Source organism: Rhopalosiphum padi, chromosome 4 (assembly GCF_020882245.1).
Source record: "Rhopalosiphum padi isolate XX-2018 chromosome 4, ASM2088224v1, whole genome shotgun sequence".
In the NCBI taxonomy this organism is placed as follows: domain Eukaryota; kingdom Metazoa; phylum Arthropoda; class Insecta; order Hemiptera; family Aphididae; genus Rhopalosiphum; species Rhopalosiphum padi.
In genome coordinates this window covers 35,941,912-35,961,216 of record NC_083600.1, presented here as the reverse complement: position 1 = coordinate 35,961,216, position 19,305 = coordinate 35,941,912, and the positions used below count along the sequence as shown (strand labels likewise).

Below are 19,305 nucleotides of genomic sequence, written 5' to 3'. Positions count from 1 at the left end.
TTATGATTATACGCTCTATTAAAAAAAATCTGATGTGTTGAATAAAACGTATCTAAAAGCGGTATTTGTTACAAGTCATTAATTCCGTGGTTAGTTTTTATGATCGATTAAATTTACTATTAGTGTAAGTACCTAACTAACTACAAAATCATTAGCTTTTCATGCGCACGTATTTATATTATACATGTAGCGTCTAATTTCCACGAATTTACGTCGAGTTAACGGGTTATACAGACTAAAAGTAAACCTTCTACCTTCTAAAGGATGAAACCTAAGCGCGAATAACGGCCACAAAACATCTATTAAATACATGATATGAAATGATTTCTTTTAAGTCAATATTCGATGTAAGAAATTATTTTAATTTAAATAATAAATTATTCTTCATCACCCGATCACCTTTTTTTTTCGACAGAAAGGGGGAGGAATTATTTTACTCGTCAAATGTGAAAGTTGAAAAGTTTCCGAAAAATGTCCTGGTTACAGCACTGTTTTTAATCCTTATATTTAAAACCCATATAATTGTATAAGCTGTCTATATCTCACGCACAGTGTATACAATCAAAAATAACCTAATATAGGTACAGCAAGGTTATTTCTCCGGTTTTTTTTTATTTTTATATTTGATATTATGATTGCATTTCATAATTATTATTTATAATAATAGATAGATAGGTAATTAAAAATTAAAAATTCATACTAATAAACAATTGATCGTAAGATTTAAAAAGTCTCGTATATAAGTACACACATATTTTTTTGCGTCTTTCAAATAATATAACCATTTTTATTTTATTATATCCATTATTATAATAAAATATTAAGAAAATAGTCGAAAAGTGTATAATTATAGAGTATATACTCAATATCGAGAGCTTGTCTATCATCCTTCTATAGTCAGTGGGCATAAAGATACTTCTTATAGAAGTAATTGCAATAACTAGATTCGATTTTGCGATCGACAACAATGTCCATTTGTAACTTTTGAGGCATTCTTATAACAAGGAAGTGTTCATATGAAAAAAAAAATTAAAAAAACATCATTGTATAATCAATAATACATTTTTCATTTCATTCAAAATTTAAAATTGAATACTGACGGACGGCGGTAAATGTCACTGCAGAACAATATAATTATTGAATATGACCTTCTAATGACTGATTCATACCAATAAAAACACTAAAAGAGTGATAATTTATATTAGTGCATTGTATGTGTAAAATACATGACAAAATAAATTAGAAGAAAATAATTTATGAAATACCTACGTGTGTACCTAATATGTCAATCTTAATAACATGAAAATTACAAAAATATAAAATGATAATATACGATTAAATTAAATAGATATTGGTTTATGAATATAGTAAAATGTTGAATCTAAAGACTTATCTAAGAAGATATGTAAAAAAGTTATTTTTATGACATAATATCATAGTTTAATACACTCGCTGTTACCCATTTGGTTTTTAACAATAAATTTATAATAAAAACACTAATATTTAAAAAAAAATATGATTCTTTCATAATATTATCATTCAACAGAGGTACTATTTTATATGAGTTTTAATTTTTAACGATATCACTCAAAATACACATAAATAATAATTTAAAAAATTATATAATATAATATATAAATGATAGATGTTGTCAAAAACATAATATCACGAGTAGCGAATTATAAAATATTATTAAATAAAAGTTATAGTATATATTTTATAGCAATCCAAAAATAATATAATCAAGTCTTAAAATGCACATAAGTATCATAGAATTAAATGTAAGCTGTAGAAATTTGATTTTTGGCAAACAAAAAAAAAACCTTAATATTAAGTCACTATACTATGTAAGATGAATAAAAATAAATCATACTTTTGATGGCAGGGAAAATTCGATACAAACAAGCCCAAAAGTTTTTTTACGACGTAATATATTACAATTAACGTAAATCAGTTTAAAAAAAAAGTAATAATACAAATATAATTATTAACAAAATTAGTCTAAAAAAGGGCCTTAACTACGAGAAAGTGAAGCATCTCTTCACATGAAAATGTGCTTTTTTATGGTAACAGTAATTTAATTACTAAAGAAGGTATCTGCGGGAACGTGAGTCAGTAACTGATTGACTATCCTCTTGAAGATTGCTGCCAATTTGGTTCGGAGTTGTGGCATCATTACTTGTAAAACTTCCTGACCGTTTTCACGCAAAAATAAATTTGTTGCTTCAACTAAAAAAATTAACCAAACATTAAATTGAGTTTTATTTAATAAAATCTTGTTTTAATAATATATAGTAGTTATTAATGATTAATTTATCTTGAAATAAAATGGATTATAAATCATTACATACTATGCTTGTATTTTTTTTTTAATTCATGTCTGATTATATTTGAAATAGATGATTCATTTAACTTATTTTATAATTTAACTTATACAAATAAATATTTAATTTTACGCCTAATTTAGTAATTTAGTTTATTTTCCACATTTAACATAATATATATGAATTAAATAAATATTTAAATTTTAGTGCAAACATAACATATTATATTTGTATAGTTTATATTCATTATAATTTATAACATTTAACTAAATACTGATTTTTCTATATTTCTTAAATATCTAATATTTATCTTTTGCACTTACCAATTATCCTGTTGTTGTTGACTTTGCTGACAACCATATATGCTTTTTTTATTACTAAATCAACTTCCAAGAACTCTAAGTTGTAATATTTTTCGGAGTCTTTGTAATAACTAGACACAAGTCCTTTTGCTGTAGCGGTAACATCACCTAAAATAATACATTAAATTATATTGCTATTTTATTAGTAATAGTCATAATATTTAATAAAAATAAACAAACAAATTTTTGGAAGCATGTGCAAATTAAATAGAATATGCCTTATAAACTTGTTTAAAATATTGTCTTATATAAGTCATATTTAAGTATAAAAAATGCCTAATATAATATATCTAAAAAAATATGTATTAATATAATTAATATATTTCAACTATTTTTTTTTTTTTTTTTGAAAATTGCACTTGTTATTTATTAAATAGTAAAGACTAAAGATAAATCAATTTAAACTTAATAAATGGGAATTATTAAATACCCAAGAAACAACATATCATATATTAGGAATAAGTGATCAACATGATATATAATATTGCCAACGATTTACATGATTGATAAACAATAAATTAAAATAATGTGCTAAAATAAAATTTTTTTTTGTTTTTTATTAAATATTATATAGTATATTATAGAAAGTGAAAATATATTTGAAATATTAAGATTTTCAAAAACAGATAACAGTATTATTAATTAAGCAAAAATCCAAAAAGCCTTCATAACGTATAATAAAATATCCAAACCTAAATCTGCATGGAATGATCCATTTCCGTTAGCCGGCAGTACTAACAAAACTCCAGTACTGGCATATTTGGCATCCATTGTCATTTTTGGAATTCTAACTTTACCTTCAAATGGAGCATTTGGACGCAATCTAAATTAAAATAAACAATGTTATGAATAAACTATATACGTTTTAGTATATAATAATTGTTTATTGTATTTATTAAATGTTTAAGATAATGTCAGTTATAAATAAATTATGATAAGTTATAATAATTATATTATGTCAGGTATATTAATACAATATTAGTTTATTAAAAATATTTTACTTTGCGTTTTAAATATATTAACTAATAAATAATATTGTATTAATTGCACATTAAAATATTTTTGGTTCAAACCATTAGTTTAGTGCCTAAAAAATCGAAAAAACTGTTTTTGATCTACCACAGCGCGGCAGTAACACAATTGCATATACATAACGCCTTATTCACAAGATATTATAAACCATAAAGCTTATTTTAGATTTCAATTAAATACTTTATTAATTATACATCAATAATAAAGTATCGATTTAATAATACAAAAACTTAAGACATACATTTTTTTTAGTTGTGAAATTTCAATACATATTAATGATGTGAATGATGTGATTGTGATATTTATATACGTGCGGATAATATGTATATTGTGTATCATATGTTACCAAACCTTGCTGACTAAGTAAGTAACCAAGTAATTAAAAGTATAAATGAAAATTTTAATTCAATGAAACATTACTATTTATTTATAATAGTATGAATAAGCTACGTAAAGCCGATTTTGTCTGAGAAAAAATAAACAAATACAAATAACAGCACTTGGCTGTATTAAGTTTAGGTATCTCAGTTCATAGGTTGAGTCGGTAAAGATGTACTTCGTTTTTTGGATAACGAAATGGGTAATCGTATAGTAAATTTCGATAACAAATCGGTTTAGATATTCTTCCGCCCGCGAGAAAATGAACAGCAAATGTAAACACAAATGTTTAACACGGTCATAATGTACAGTCAAAATAAAACAACATTTAAAGTAAAAAAGTATTTTTATATTTTTTATTGTGCTTATAATTATACGTGCTTAATTTAATAATATTCTAAAGCAGAATATTTTTCGGATAAGTAGTTTAGGTTAGCAGAATAAAGGGATTTGAGATCATAATAATATTCGTTCGAAATTCGATTTTTACATATCAAAGTAGTCTAATAAATATTCTGTTTCAGAATATGAAATTAAATATGTATGTTAATATGTTATTAATCAAAAAAGTAAAAACTTAAAAAATTGAACAATACTATAGATAATATAAGAATGATGTTGTTATTTTATAATGTGTCTATACTTTACACTTAAAATAAAGAATTTTTGAAAATTAATTTTTTTTTTTTATAAATTGTTTGAAACATTACAAGAAAAACATTTAAATAAGTTTAAAACAAAAAATACTTAAAACGAATAAAATATTTGTTTTGTATTGCTTAATAAAAAATATTTTTTTCTAACAATGTGCGCCATGGATTACACCTACGTTATACGTAGGTATTACTATTTTCTTGGTAAATTATCCAGGGACAGGAATTGAATCTACAAAACTATGCTCAAAACCTACATTAACGTATACTTTTCAGTAAATTTATAAAAAAAATACTCAATGATTGTGTAAATGGACTTAGAACCAACTTGTGACAAAAATACCCATTTCAGTTTTATGGGTTGAATTTTTTAGTGCTTGCCTAAATTGTATTATAAAAAGAATCTCTAAGAAAATTTACAAGTTTCTTGATCCAGTGGTTTGAACAGTGCGTTAATATGTAAATCAATCAGTTTGTATAAATTACATACTAATTGAATAATGTTATAAAATATTCATTTATAGTTCCATAGCAATTACCAATTATATAGAGTCTCATTAATAAGTTATAACTTATAACAAATCAATTATTCATTATACAAATAATACAAATACCTGTACAACATTTCAACAATAATAATAATAATAGAACAACTTAAGTAATCTGTAAAAACCATTATAAAAAATAATATAATAATTACACTGCGATTATGAACAGTTTGATACAAAGGTTAAACGAATGAGAATGACTATTGGAAAAAAATTCTATACTAGCGCAAAAAACTATTGTTTAAAAATTACATCAAATTAATTTTTTTTAAATTAATTATTATTCAATTGTTTAACTTGTCATATTAATTAAATAAATAAATAAAAATCATGGTCAAATAAAAAACAAAAATCGGGCAAGTCGCTCTGATGTATAGACTATACGTCTGTATTTGATTTTGAGTGTATCTCGTCATTGGATGTGTTAAATTGCAATTCAATGATAAATTATTGCACACTAAAAAATATTCTAATCAGAGATGGTGTATAATAGCCTCTAGTTCTAAGGATATTTTTAAATGTAATTCTATAATTACTATAATTTATATTTTTATTAATATAATACAATACTATTTAAACTCATTTTTGTCAAAAATATTGTGTTTTATTTATTAAAAAAAAATATTATATGATATTATATCGTTGTTACCAATGTATAAATCAATATTATACATACCATAAAATGGCTGTAGCAAATATATTTAAAAATTAAATTTTATGTAGAACATTTTAAAAAAGGTTTATATATATTTAAAAAATCCGAAAAACAGAAATTGAATAACTGAATAAATTTATCATAAAATAAAAAATGGGGGTGACTATGCTTGGTGAATCACTCTGTATATACTGAATACTCATTCTAAAAGTTCAGTTGAATCTGTATTTTTTTATTAAAAAATTATTTTTATTTTCGTTATTTTTGATCGATTTGCTAATCTAACTTACTCGCTCGGAACTAAAATTTCGCTTCAACTATAAAAATACTTTATTGATAACCTAAAACTGAAATATTTCAACTTACAACACTTTTTGAATAGAGAAATTGCTAGCTCCATACAAATCAATATCCCTCAACGTTATCTTGTAGCCATTAGATCCACCGGTTATTGCTAAACTCAAAGAATCCATCCTGAAAGGTTCCACGGGCGGCAGTTCAATTTCATCGATTCCTATAGACAAAATATGTTATTATCAATTCAATCTAATAAAAAAATTAAATAAATTACACCTAAATTTATATTGTACATTGTGTTTTATTATGATTTTTATTACATTATAATAAAAAGTAGTTATTATAACTCAACACTTAAAGATTATAGCATACATAAATTAATTAAGTAATCTAATTAGATATGTGTCACTATTTTAATAAATTAAAGGTAATTAGATAGAAATAATAATATATAAGGACGAAAATGAGGAGATTTATTAATGAAATAAGATCAGAAAGGAATTTAAATAGCAATATATGCTGATATGTCGTTACTAAAATTATTGGATAATATAGTATAATACAATTATTAGTCAGTAATAGAGGCTTATAAGAAGATCTAATCAGAAGAGAAGGTGAGTTAAGAAAAGATGACGTGTGTATTTTATTCAGAATGTGATTATTTGACTGATTGGTTTTACGTTGCTTGAATAAGTGAGATTTGTACGTCGTTTAAATACTTTGTAGTTGGAAGCAAAATTGCCCGCCTCATAATAGGACACGCTTGGCAGATATATTTTCGTCTTTCATTCAAATTTCGGAGTTGTCATCTCCCCGAACTTGACACAACGGAAAGGATAATGGAAACAAGTGTGATGGGTCTATATTCCTAGCAGTTAGAACATTGTGGTACTTACAGTTATTTTTATAAAGTATTTCCACTTTAATTATGGAGTGCAGTAGCGAAAATAGGTTGAGGATATCCTTTTATTGTTGTCAGTTTTTAAGTCTACAAAAATACGTAATATAGGGAGCAAATGTCCGTTATTATTAACGCTCGTGATGCGTTGAACATAATGATCTAGTTCGCTTAAGGCCTCAGTTATATCGGAGATGAGTGTTGGATGGTGAATATTTCTAAAAATTACCCTCAACGATTGATTCAGGGGTACTTAGTATGAGAGGAACCTGGCATTTGTCACAGTCAGATAATTCGCTATTAAAATATTATGATTTCAGCGTTCATGAGGGTGAAGAACTAGACGATGTAAACTTGCACGAAAAATCACTGTTACTGATAAGACGGATCAACGTGTTTTTGAATACAGAGTATTCACGTGGATTGACGAAGTCCAAAATGACTATACTTTTTCGAAATTGTTTGATCTGGTTCATTGAGTTAGATACACGTGGTGTTAAGTTCAACATTGGTTTATCCTTGTTGATAGCCAATGTGACAAAGCGATTGGGCGAGCAGAAGGTCTTAGTTTTCCATATTGGCGATTTTGAATATGATGCGGAAGCGTCCGTTTGGGTTTAGTCGTTTAGTCAGTTTAGTGTTTTGATGATACGGCTATGTTAAATTGTTCGTGTTGAAAGTTGGCGCATTCGACAATAAAAAATTCGTAACGAATAGTTATATCATAACGGAACGAACATTTCGGTTATCGAAACATATACATATTATCATACACGGGTAAACAGCTAAACGTTGTACGATGTATGACATCATATGTATATTATGCACGTGGAACATTTTTTACATCAAATTATAAAATAATCATATTACATTTATTTTAATAACAATATACAACAATTTACTTATTAAAGTTTAGTTGTATAAAAAATAAAATATTATTATACACTGTAATATCGTATTACAAACTAAATATAACAAATAGTTAATCTTACAATCTATGTATCCAAAATATTACTGATAGCTAACTGCATTTTAATTGTTGATACTAATGTTTTAAAATAATATAAATCATTTGTTTCTAGTTTTCTACATATAGTACTAATACTTAACAGATGCCTTTATGTAAGCTTTTTAGCCCTTAGGTAAACTTACATAATACATTTTAAAAGAAGAGGAAAGTAGATAACCGCTCTACTGTAAGTCTGTAAAGTAACGTGAAATTAGAATTCAACGATCATTGCATACCAAAAAACTAATTCTGAGCATCTATAGTTTGTACATCTATACAGAATCATTTTTATCATTAAACACTCATTATTTCGTCAAATATTGTCTTTTTTTCATTTTTTTTTTCAAAAAATTTTGTTTTCTAACTTTTTTCAAACTGTGTGAAATTTTTATTTCACCCTTTTATTTAATAGTTAAATTACTATCAACTTGATTTTCAAATGGTAACCTATATTTAAAATTAACTAAATTAATAGGGCTATTTTTTTTATACATTTTAACGTTCAAATAATTATTTTTCATTAATTTTTTAGCAAAATTTAGCTTTTTAAAATTGGGCTGTTTTCATTTTTTATACTTCTTGTTTCATAATATAATTATACGTAATAAATTCGCTATCAACTATCGGCGCAGTGATGAATTTTGTACCTATAGTTACCAACGCTTCTCAGCCGTAATAACTTCTAGGACAAACAGCTAAAAACTTCAAATCGCTCAACTTTAAGTAGCTTAAAATTCACTGACGGTTAAATGAAAAATAATAATTTTAACGTTTAAAATTCATAAAGAAATAGCCCTATTATTTTATGATATTTTAAAGATAGCTAGGTTGCCATTTGAAAATCAAAAATTGATAGTAATTTCACTTTTAAATATAATAAGGGTGAAAAAAAAATTGAAAAAGTCAACACTTTTTGAAATACGAGTAATGTATAGTGTTTAATGATAAAAGAATCACTTTGTATATTTACTATACCTATTGACTATTACTAGGTATAGTTAATTTAAGTTATATAATATATATGCTGCTATATTATAGTAATTTATTTTTTATAAGTATTACGGTAAGATGAAAAAAATGCAGTTATCTTATTATTAATATTTAATTATTATATAGTACCTACATATTTATAAAATATATTATTTTTATTAACTTTTGAGTCAATATCGACTTAGTGTGAATAGGCTCGTAGTATTAATAGACAATAGCATAAAATTAATCTAAAATCCAAATGTTTTGAAAATATCATTGTGTATATAAAATATAATAATAACGTCCATGTTTCAAATCCCCACTATATTAATATTTTTAAATTATTACTAAAGAACTAAAATTGTTCTTCTTTAATTAAATATTTAATTTTGTTTTTCCCAATTATTATGAAAAGTATTGGGTTTTTTCTTTTAACCCACAACCATCAACTCAATTTACTTTTCTACTAGAAAAAATATTTAAAATGAAAACCTAAGCATTTTAACTGTTTTAAAACAGTTGTGTTTGTCATCACGACAGACACATAAAAAAAATTATATACCCATGTACAATCAATACAATATTCATCGCTTTGCTTAGAATATAAAATAAAAAACAATAATTAAATGTTGTTCTATATTAATTGTTATAGTGTCTGTGTAGTTGAGCTATTGGTTCATCCAGTCGTTGGGAATGTTATGTCAGTTAAAACTTTTTACGGTTTCCGCGTATTAATGTTATGTTTATAGTTTTGAAATGAAAATCACTGTTATTATTTATAATAATTTTTGGTTGCGAGTTTTAAGGATTTGTTTTTAAGTATAAACAATAAATTACTATAGTTGTTAAGGACGTGAAATTGTTTCCTTGATAAAGGAAATGCACGCAATGAATATTTAACGAAAAAATATTACGTGTTATCATTGTAATTTCAGAAGAAGAAAAAACGAACGTTAATACGTTATAATAACATAATAACAACTCCGTGCAGTACCGCGACGACGGTAGTATAGTACGCGACATTGACCGCATTTCTCGAGTTACGCCATAATAATTGTACGATCGACTACATGAGTGGATGACCCGTATATATCGTCTCCAGGGCCCAATACGGCGGCCGATTTAATAATTAAATAATATATAATAATAAAATATGGGATCTTACCATATTGATCACATAAACAATAGCGTACAATAATAATTATCGTCTATACTAATATATAATGTCATGATTATGTGTATAACTTATGTATGGTGTATTATAAAAATCGTGGGAACATAGTAGTATAGACATTCCAAATTATATCACTCACCTTCTTTCAAGTACGGTCTTAAATGATTGATTTCCGCTGCGAGACATTCATTGAGCTTTGGGTCGTTCCGTATGCATTGTTTTATGTAGGGTGCTGTAAAACATTATAAACACGTTAAAATATGTTTATCATCGTTATAAACTCTAATATTTTATATTATCAATGGTTGTATGTATGAGTATACCCATTATTGCCCATACCTCTGACCATAATGCCTATATATTATAATACGACTGAAATCATCTTGCGCGAAGTACAATGTGTAGTTGTTACATCGACAAAATGCACATTTTGAAACAAAAGGCAAGAGTAATGATGATAATAGTGTTTTTTATACTCTAATTTTCAAACATTTGATAGTCTTTTATGTTTTGATTATGTACAGTGTGCATAACAATGTAACGCAAAATTATACACGGAAAACTCGTATTCGCATTTCATTTATATATTATTTTCACTTTTTATGAGATCGTTAATTTATTCGCAATTTTATATAGGTCGTACTGGTCGTAGTTTGTAAGAACTTTTTAATAACTGCTTTATTTATTATATCTCAAACTATGAAGCAATAAAAACGTACCTAAATTGGCTACATTTATAATAAGAAAATAATTCATTCACCAAGTTACCTATAATTTGGATAAAATTATCGGCAGAACGGACAATGACACCAAACAGGAATAATATAATTTTATAACCAAACGTGCTTTATATAAATCATAAGAAACTCGTATTAATTTAATTCTACAGAATTTAAAAATGATTAAATATAATAATTAGATACCTAACCTTTAAAACATACCTCATAACACACACAAAAAAAAGTATGAAAGATTTCGACTTTTTTAATATTTTAATTGGAAAATATTATACTATTACGACTTACCTATAACATTAAACTATTTTTTTACATATTATCTATTTCTAATCAAGGTAATTAAAAAAAAATCTAAAATTTTTTTGTAACATATAATTTATGATACATACTACTATAATATATTGTTTTTATAGTTCATTATATTTTATTAATTACTTTTAATATTTATATTTAGAGTTGTACCAATAAGTAATAAAACTATAATATATTATTGATCGTGCTATTTTTATCTCAATCATATAGTCATATATTTTTCTTAAAACGTATTTTAAAGATTTAAAGACAAATTTTATAGTTTTATTCTTAAAATTAAGGATAAGTAGTATGGCTGGAATGCGATAAAAAACATAATATATAAATATTAAACATGAGATAACTTATAAGACATACATTTAATAATAAAAACTATCTTAAATTTGGTAGATTGAATAATAAAATTATAATAAAATACTTTTTAAAAAGCATTATTCTCTGTTATTATATTATATTATATACCTATTGTATTGTACATTTGTATTATTGTATTGTATTATATTGCATGGAATTTTAAGTGTGCATTAATAATATGCTTTGTATCAACACTATCAAGTATCATCGGAATACACAATAAGATATTTATTTTTTAATCGTTCAAGGATTAATTCTATAAGCCATTAATGATCATATTTTCCAAAATAAAAACGATTCAATTGTATTTTGAAGGTAAAAAACCGTTTTTACTTTTTAATGTAGACCAACAATTATTATTTCCGAAATAATTTGTAACATATACATGTTCGATTGATAACTCTCTTGCTTGAGAAATTTAATTTCGTTTATTAAAACGCGATCGTCATTATAATATTAAATTATAACATTATATCGTAATATAGAACACAACAACAACAACATTCACAACGTCGATAACGCTGGGAGTTTTGGCCGGATAATTACATTCTGAATAAGAAAATAATTTCGTAAAAGTGCATACGACACGTTATATTATAATAATTATTGTAATATACTTATACACGTATAAATACCGTCGACCTTCACATCGCGTGTATGCATACGTACAGTATTCGATGTCCCGTACTATACTGCCGATACAATTTATTATTATTTAATATTATCGATATGCACGCAGCGTCGCAGTATTGCATAAACCGTAAACGAATATAATATATTAATAAAATACATTATACCTACATTATAAACAAACAACATCTGTACACCTGTGCACGAAGAGTTTCTTCACCAAACGTCTTTTTTTCTGGTTTCACAAGTTCTACGATATTATTGCCCCCATCGCTACTCAGACAGGAATTATACAGGATATTATATTACCTACATTATACCTGCCATCATAACCCGATAACCGTAGTAAACCGACCGAGTAAAAAATATATTAAATCGTATATTGTACAGAGTGCTTCGCCGAGCGTGTTCAGTCCACATTGTATCGTTTATGCATTTATTAAATTTTTTTGGAATTATTTAATACCATAGTTTTAATCAAATTTCATAAGTTTTTTTTAGATTGTAATACATTAATATTAACAAGTAATTACTGTAATTTTAAATTATGTCCATATTATTTACTAAACATATTATTTATCATCATAATTACTTAATTGGAAGTTTTAAACCCAAAAAGTTTTCGTTTAAATTTCAATTCGGTTATATCAACAATGAAAAAATATAGTTTCTAAATGTTTACATAGTCTAACAAGTAAAAAAGGGTGGTTCTCGTACGAAAAAAAAAGGAGTTTATTGTATCGTCTGGAAATCTTAGTGTTTGAAAATATGGTCTTTGAGTATAGTTAAAAGTTTCAAAAATCAGAATTTAAATAAATGCATAATGGACAAAAATCATGTTCAATACAATGTTATCATATTCGTAGCCAGCTGCATCTTCGGTGGAATCGAAAATCATTATTATCGAACTGGCATGGTATAGTTCTGTTGCAGTGTACCCACCTATAATAGTACATTAAAGTGTGATGGTATTCATAATATAATCCATTTGAAAACGTTCTTATCGTGAGGGGCTATTAGCCAACTTCGGGTCGAACACCGGGTCGGTGTCTGCGTGCATAGGTGCGTCTCGTGAATGATGCAACGCCGGCGGTGACTGTGACTATATACCAACGGCGATACCGGTCCTCCGCAGCAATTCAATCAGGTCGATTCAAACATGCGACCGGTTTTTCATTCGATCTATTATTATTATTACTATTTTTTCACTGTTATTGTAATTAACATTTTTTGTTGTCGTATAAAATATGTTTAACAACATAAGTTTAGATGATACTGTGATAGACAATTTTGATTTTTCGAGTCAAACATTTGGAAAATTAAATTAAAAATCTAAAAATAATGTGAAAAATTATCACGAAATTGTGCATTAACATTTAAGTGATCGATAGAAGTTTTTAGATAGATTTATCTGAAAGCGAAATTCACCTATTTTTCAAAAATTCTTACAACATACAATTGCAATTATATAAATTAAAAAAATATAGTCAATATTATATATTATATATATTCATGTATATGTGTTAAATTTTTTAGTTCATGAAATACGGTAAATGTAAAAAGTTGCGATTAATCCATAAACTGTGCAACTACTATAGTTATACTGTTATTATACGGTATTATATAACTATATTCGTACCAACGACCTGATTAATTACACTGAACTTCAACGTCTATGTATTACTGCGAGTTTACATAAAACTGTTTACAAAATGTATTACAAAATGTTTTATAATTTCCATATGATATGTATTATGGAATATTGAATATTATACTATTGGTGAAACACCTTTATAATGTGTATAATATATATATATAATGTTGATGCAACGCATTTTATCGGTCATTGATGGAGTCGTCATAAGATAATTATATTATCGATTGCGATTTTCTTGAACGGCAGTTATTACCCGCTGTTCGCAACAGTTGTAATTCGTAATACTATGAAAGTATGAAGCTATGTGAAAATTGGAAGGATAAATTCAACTAAGATAAACACAATATATACGATGCTTATACTTCATAAACTAAAAAAACCAGATATTTAATATTTTGTCAAGTATTTAGGCACATAGATAGGAATTAAGATATACAACTAACATGCCATATGTAATACGAAAATGTATTTGTGTATACGTATTTGCAGATTGCAAATATCCGAAAAATAATATCCCTGTTGTAATAATTAATAATAATTGTACCTACATGTCACCCATATACAAATTTTTTCGCCAACACGTGATGATAATAATGAATTTTGGTTAAAACTAGTTTTTTCTTTATCTTTTAATTTTAATCATTGTAATTATTAACACGGTTCGTGTAAAAACTGAAATGTTGTGTTTAATCTTAAAAACGACTGATATAGTTATTACTTGCCTATAAACAAATTGTACATACCTAATTATTCGTAATAGCTTTGAAATCGTAAAAAAATACGAAAGGGTGTATTATTAAACCAAGATAAATATAGTAAATACTAGACATTCAAAAAAAAAACTATTTAATAACATAATGATAATATTTTATTATCGTGTCAATCTACTTTTATAGCAAATAACCCATACAATACTAATATATATTGCACAGACATTCTATGATAATGAATAGGTACAGACTACAGACGGTTCAGTAAATAGAAAGATACCTCTAATCTGACATAGAATATAGTGTTGCAGTTTTATTTAATACGCATAACAGAATTCAGATTATCAGAAATATGGTATTTTAATTTGTAATAATATTTTGCATGTCATACATTGCGCTCTTACAAACACCTAGATAAAAATAATGAATTCAGAATTATTATTTTTTTATTATTATTATTATTTTTTTATTTTATTTGTATAATAGCTCAATAATGAGCATAATATAGTTCATATTTTATTATTTTATACATTTTTTTATTAAAGTTAAATATACATACAACATACTAGGTACTAATTAAAAATTAACTTAAAGTATTATTTAATACGATTATACAGTAAAACATTACGAAGTCCAAAAATTTTTCTACTCCATAAATTAAGAAGTTTCAGATTTGCGAGGGTGTAATCAATACTACATTTTATAAATTATAAAATATATATTTAATCAAATCTGTATGTTAAAAACTTTTTACCTATATCTGATATTGTTAAGACAAATTAAAAAATACTTTTGATTTTTCCAAAGTTTAAACGCATTAGCCATATTATACTGTTAAAACATATTATGACTATACAAAACCGAGAGATGTTTTCATTTTCTATAATTTTTTAATTACGTTTGAGATTTGTACCACATTTTACACTCGTGGGTGGTGTATTGACGATTACACGAATTACGGCTATATAACGAGCATACTTAATAATATGACCCACTTGTCGTCGTTTTTCCACTCTCACTGAACCGTCGTGTCACAGTTGACGAAAACAGGTTTTTGTGCAGAAAAGTAAAAACAGCATCACATCGGTAGATCGTAATAGAACCCTTATGCGCTAATCGAAATACAATATAAAACATATTTACTAATATATTAGACTTACGTATGACTTTTGATTTTTCCGCCTGGACGTACACCATGGCGACGGCCACGATGAAAATGGTCTGCAAGTAGTCGATCATTATTGAACAGTAATCGATACAGATAAAGGTGGTACACTATTGAGGGTTTCAGTTACAGTTTTGCGACGAGATTTTTTTGTTATATGGAAAAATGAAAAATAAATCGTTTTGAAAAAAAAAACTCGGAATCATGAAATACGAGATGCGCAAACAGTATGCAAAAATAAAATCGAAAAACTTGTGATGACAGCGAGAATAATATTATTATGTATTCTACGATTATCGAATACCTAACAACGACAATCGATGTGAACGACAATAGGTAATAATAATAATAATAATTTTATATGTATGCGCGTGTTCGACTAATGTAGTGTGTGGCTGGCTGGCGGTAGGTCGTCGTGACGTTCGCAGACTCAGCCGGGACAGTGGCCAAGAAACGGTTTTATTCGGTTGTCGTGCTCCCAGAGGTTCCCTACCATCGGCGCCGCAAAACCCTACTCGTCTGCCGGCAGGCGCCTGTATAACCACCGTTCTAGTAGACTATACGACTTATTTATTATTATTATTTTTCGATTTTTTTTTTCTGGTTGTGAAATATCAAAACATACACCTGACGCGAACGCATATACCTATATACGTATAATAATATTATACATCATTATAAATAGGACTGTTGCTTTCTCGCCGCGCGATATTTATCTCGCCTGCTGCACCGCAATGTCTTATATTATTATATATTATATATATATATTTTTTTTTTCATACCGTCTACCTATGTGGAAACGAATAACGTCCACGCGGCTATAAAGTTCAAAATTTTGTACTGATGACTACCTATAGCTAGTAGCTATACACCTATATATAATATTAATTATCATTTTACGTTCGGCTGGTACATAATATTGTGTACACAACAGTCAACAGCCCCCGGGCAGCAAGGCCACCGTACATAATGTTATAATTAATAACGCAGTTCATAAGACTTTAATGTACCGATTAGACGATGATACGCGTATTATTAATCATTACACGTACTCCAATTTCGAGTGAATCCAACGAGAAAATGTCACGTGTTTGTCGTGCACGAGTTCCACCACAGTTCGATAAATTGTACGACCGTATCGGTAGGTATACATACCCGTTTACGGCGGTGCTCGAAGTGGTGAAGCCATACATTGTGTTTTAATTTTATCATAAATTATAATTGAAAAGGTAATCAAATCAAAATTTGAATCAAAATATGTATATTTATAGTGTTGGGTTTTATTACACATAAAAATAATGAAAATGATTTTCATGTATAATTATTAAATATCGAACTTAGATACTTCACACAACGATAAAATAAATATAATATGTAATACGTTTCACCATAATGTAAATAATATGCATACGCTCAAATTAGCAAACAAAAAAGTCCAATTAAAAAATATGGTATGCACAAGTATTATTTAATTAGTGTTATGTATTATTATAAGTTATAACTAAGGAAGTATTGTGATAACAGTTATCATATATCGTCGTTGATTCTATACGAAAAAATAATAATGTCACTCTGCCACCGTATATAAAATATCGTAATAGATGTATTAAATTTGAATTAAATGAAAATAAATCAACCTATATTTCTAAAGACCTGTTGACTTGCTTGACATTTAAAACAAAATAAATATAAACAAATACTTCCAGATGAAAGTGTCGCTAATGGGTGGCTGCTATCCACGAACGATTCATCTGTTACGTACGAGTAATATTGTACACTTTTTGTTTTTTATTGTTTTATTACTCTGTATGTATGTATAGCATTTATTCATTATGCCATCAGGTATAGATTGTAAATTTAATTTAAAAATAAAAATATTTCTTAAGATATTCTAATATATATATATATATATATATTATAGTAATAAAGTAGGTATCGAATTTTAGCCAAAAGCAAATCACATACATTGTGTAATAATTATTATAATATTATTTCATATTATATTATATCATTAGGTAGTTGTTAGTAACATATACAGACGTGCCATACTAGTGCATAAGACGATAAAAATAAGTTCACGGGTTATATAAATAGACAATGGCTTAAGATTAATACAAATACATTAAAAATATAATTTTTGTATATAGTAAAATATAATAATATACATACAACTTTTAACTCCCAAAGAACCATTTCTTTTGAATTACAACAAAATAACTAAATATATTCTTCATCGTTTAAATAAAAAATTTTGAAAACATTTTAACTTGAAATATCTATAAAAATATTGTAATTTTAGGTAAGAATAACTTAGGAAAAACCTTGTATTAAAATAATAATATACTTTAAAACTTTGGCTATTAAGGTTGAATATTTTATACATTTTTATTTTTTACAACAAAATAATTGGCAAATCTTCGTGTTTTCGCCGAATTTTCTCAAAATATGAAATTCTAACGGTTAGTTATAAGAAAAGCAATAGTTGTAATCTATTTTAAATATTTTTACACGAATTAAGATATCTCAATTCGTGATTTTTTATTATCTAAAAAAATTCACATAAGAGACAGTGTTACATTTTAAAGTTTTTTTATTTATTTTCGATCGGTTAAATATTTTAAAAGTTAAAATGTGTTTATTTACAATAAATGATGCGTTAAACCATAAATTATGGTATTTTACAAATAATATGGATCAAATATTCACGTGACGAAGTTGGTACCCCTCCAAAACTAATTTATTTGAAAGTTTGTTATCCTGTTGGCTGTTGATGTAATTCATAAAAATTCAAAAATCAGTACTAAAGGAAATGAGCTCCGACCAAATTATGTAGTGCTCCAAAGTATTCTATAAATCAAAATCAAAATAATGTTGACAAAATTTATACTAAAGAAAAAGTTTATTGCAAAAAATATGTATGATATTGGAGTAAAGTATATCTGTAAAGAAAAATAATATTCTACCAACAAAAACAAAGTCCAGCAAAATTAAGCAGCACTCTAACTAATGTTACATTGAGCTGTATATATAAACATTATAAACCGAAACTTGCAAGTTACAAATCGTAGAATATAATTTTATTTTAATATTGTGTAAGTATATCACATTACCCAACATTAATCACTAATTAAATATTTTCCAACAGGTCCATGAAGTTACAACCATCGCGATGACACATTGATCACTAATTAATACCAATAAACAGTAATATTTTAAGGTACCTGTATCAAATATTTCAATCGGCGGTGAATTGGGTAATTATTTACTCATTTATTATTAAAAAATATCGTATATCTTTTAGATTTAATCGTTTTGTTTTTATAAAGTCAATAGCATGACTAAATATAATAATGTTATTTAGCCATAGTCAACAGTATAATGTTTAAATGTACCGTATGTATTTAGTATATATTATAATATATAGTGTTAGTGATAAGT

At 26.1% G+C, this 19,305-nt stretch overlaps 1 protein-coding gene across 1 annotated transcript; it reads right to left on the bottom strand.

The window, feature by feature from the left end:
• Positions 1-1,689: 1,689 nt before the first annotated feature.
• LOC132930943 (uncharacterized) lies at positions 1,690-16,322 on the bottom strand. Its single transcript, XM_060997068.1, has 6 exons — positions 15,863-16,322; positions 10,442-10,534; positions 6,319-6,466; positions 3,379-3,509; positions 2,648-2,794; positions 1,690-2,229 (listed from the first exon to the last, which is right to left on the bottom strand). The coding sequence occupies exons 1-6, from the start codon at positions 15,939-15,941 to the stop codon at positions 2,078-2,080; spliced, it is 750 nt and encodes a 249-aa protein (XP_060853051.1). The 5' UTR covers positions 15,942-16,322; the 3' UTR covers positions 1,690-2,077.
• Between the last annotated feature and the right edge of the window lie 2,983 nt (positions 16,323-19,305).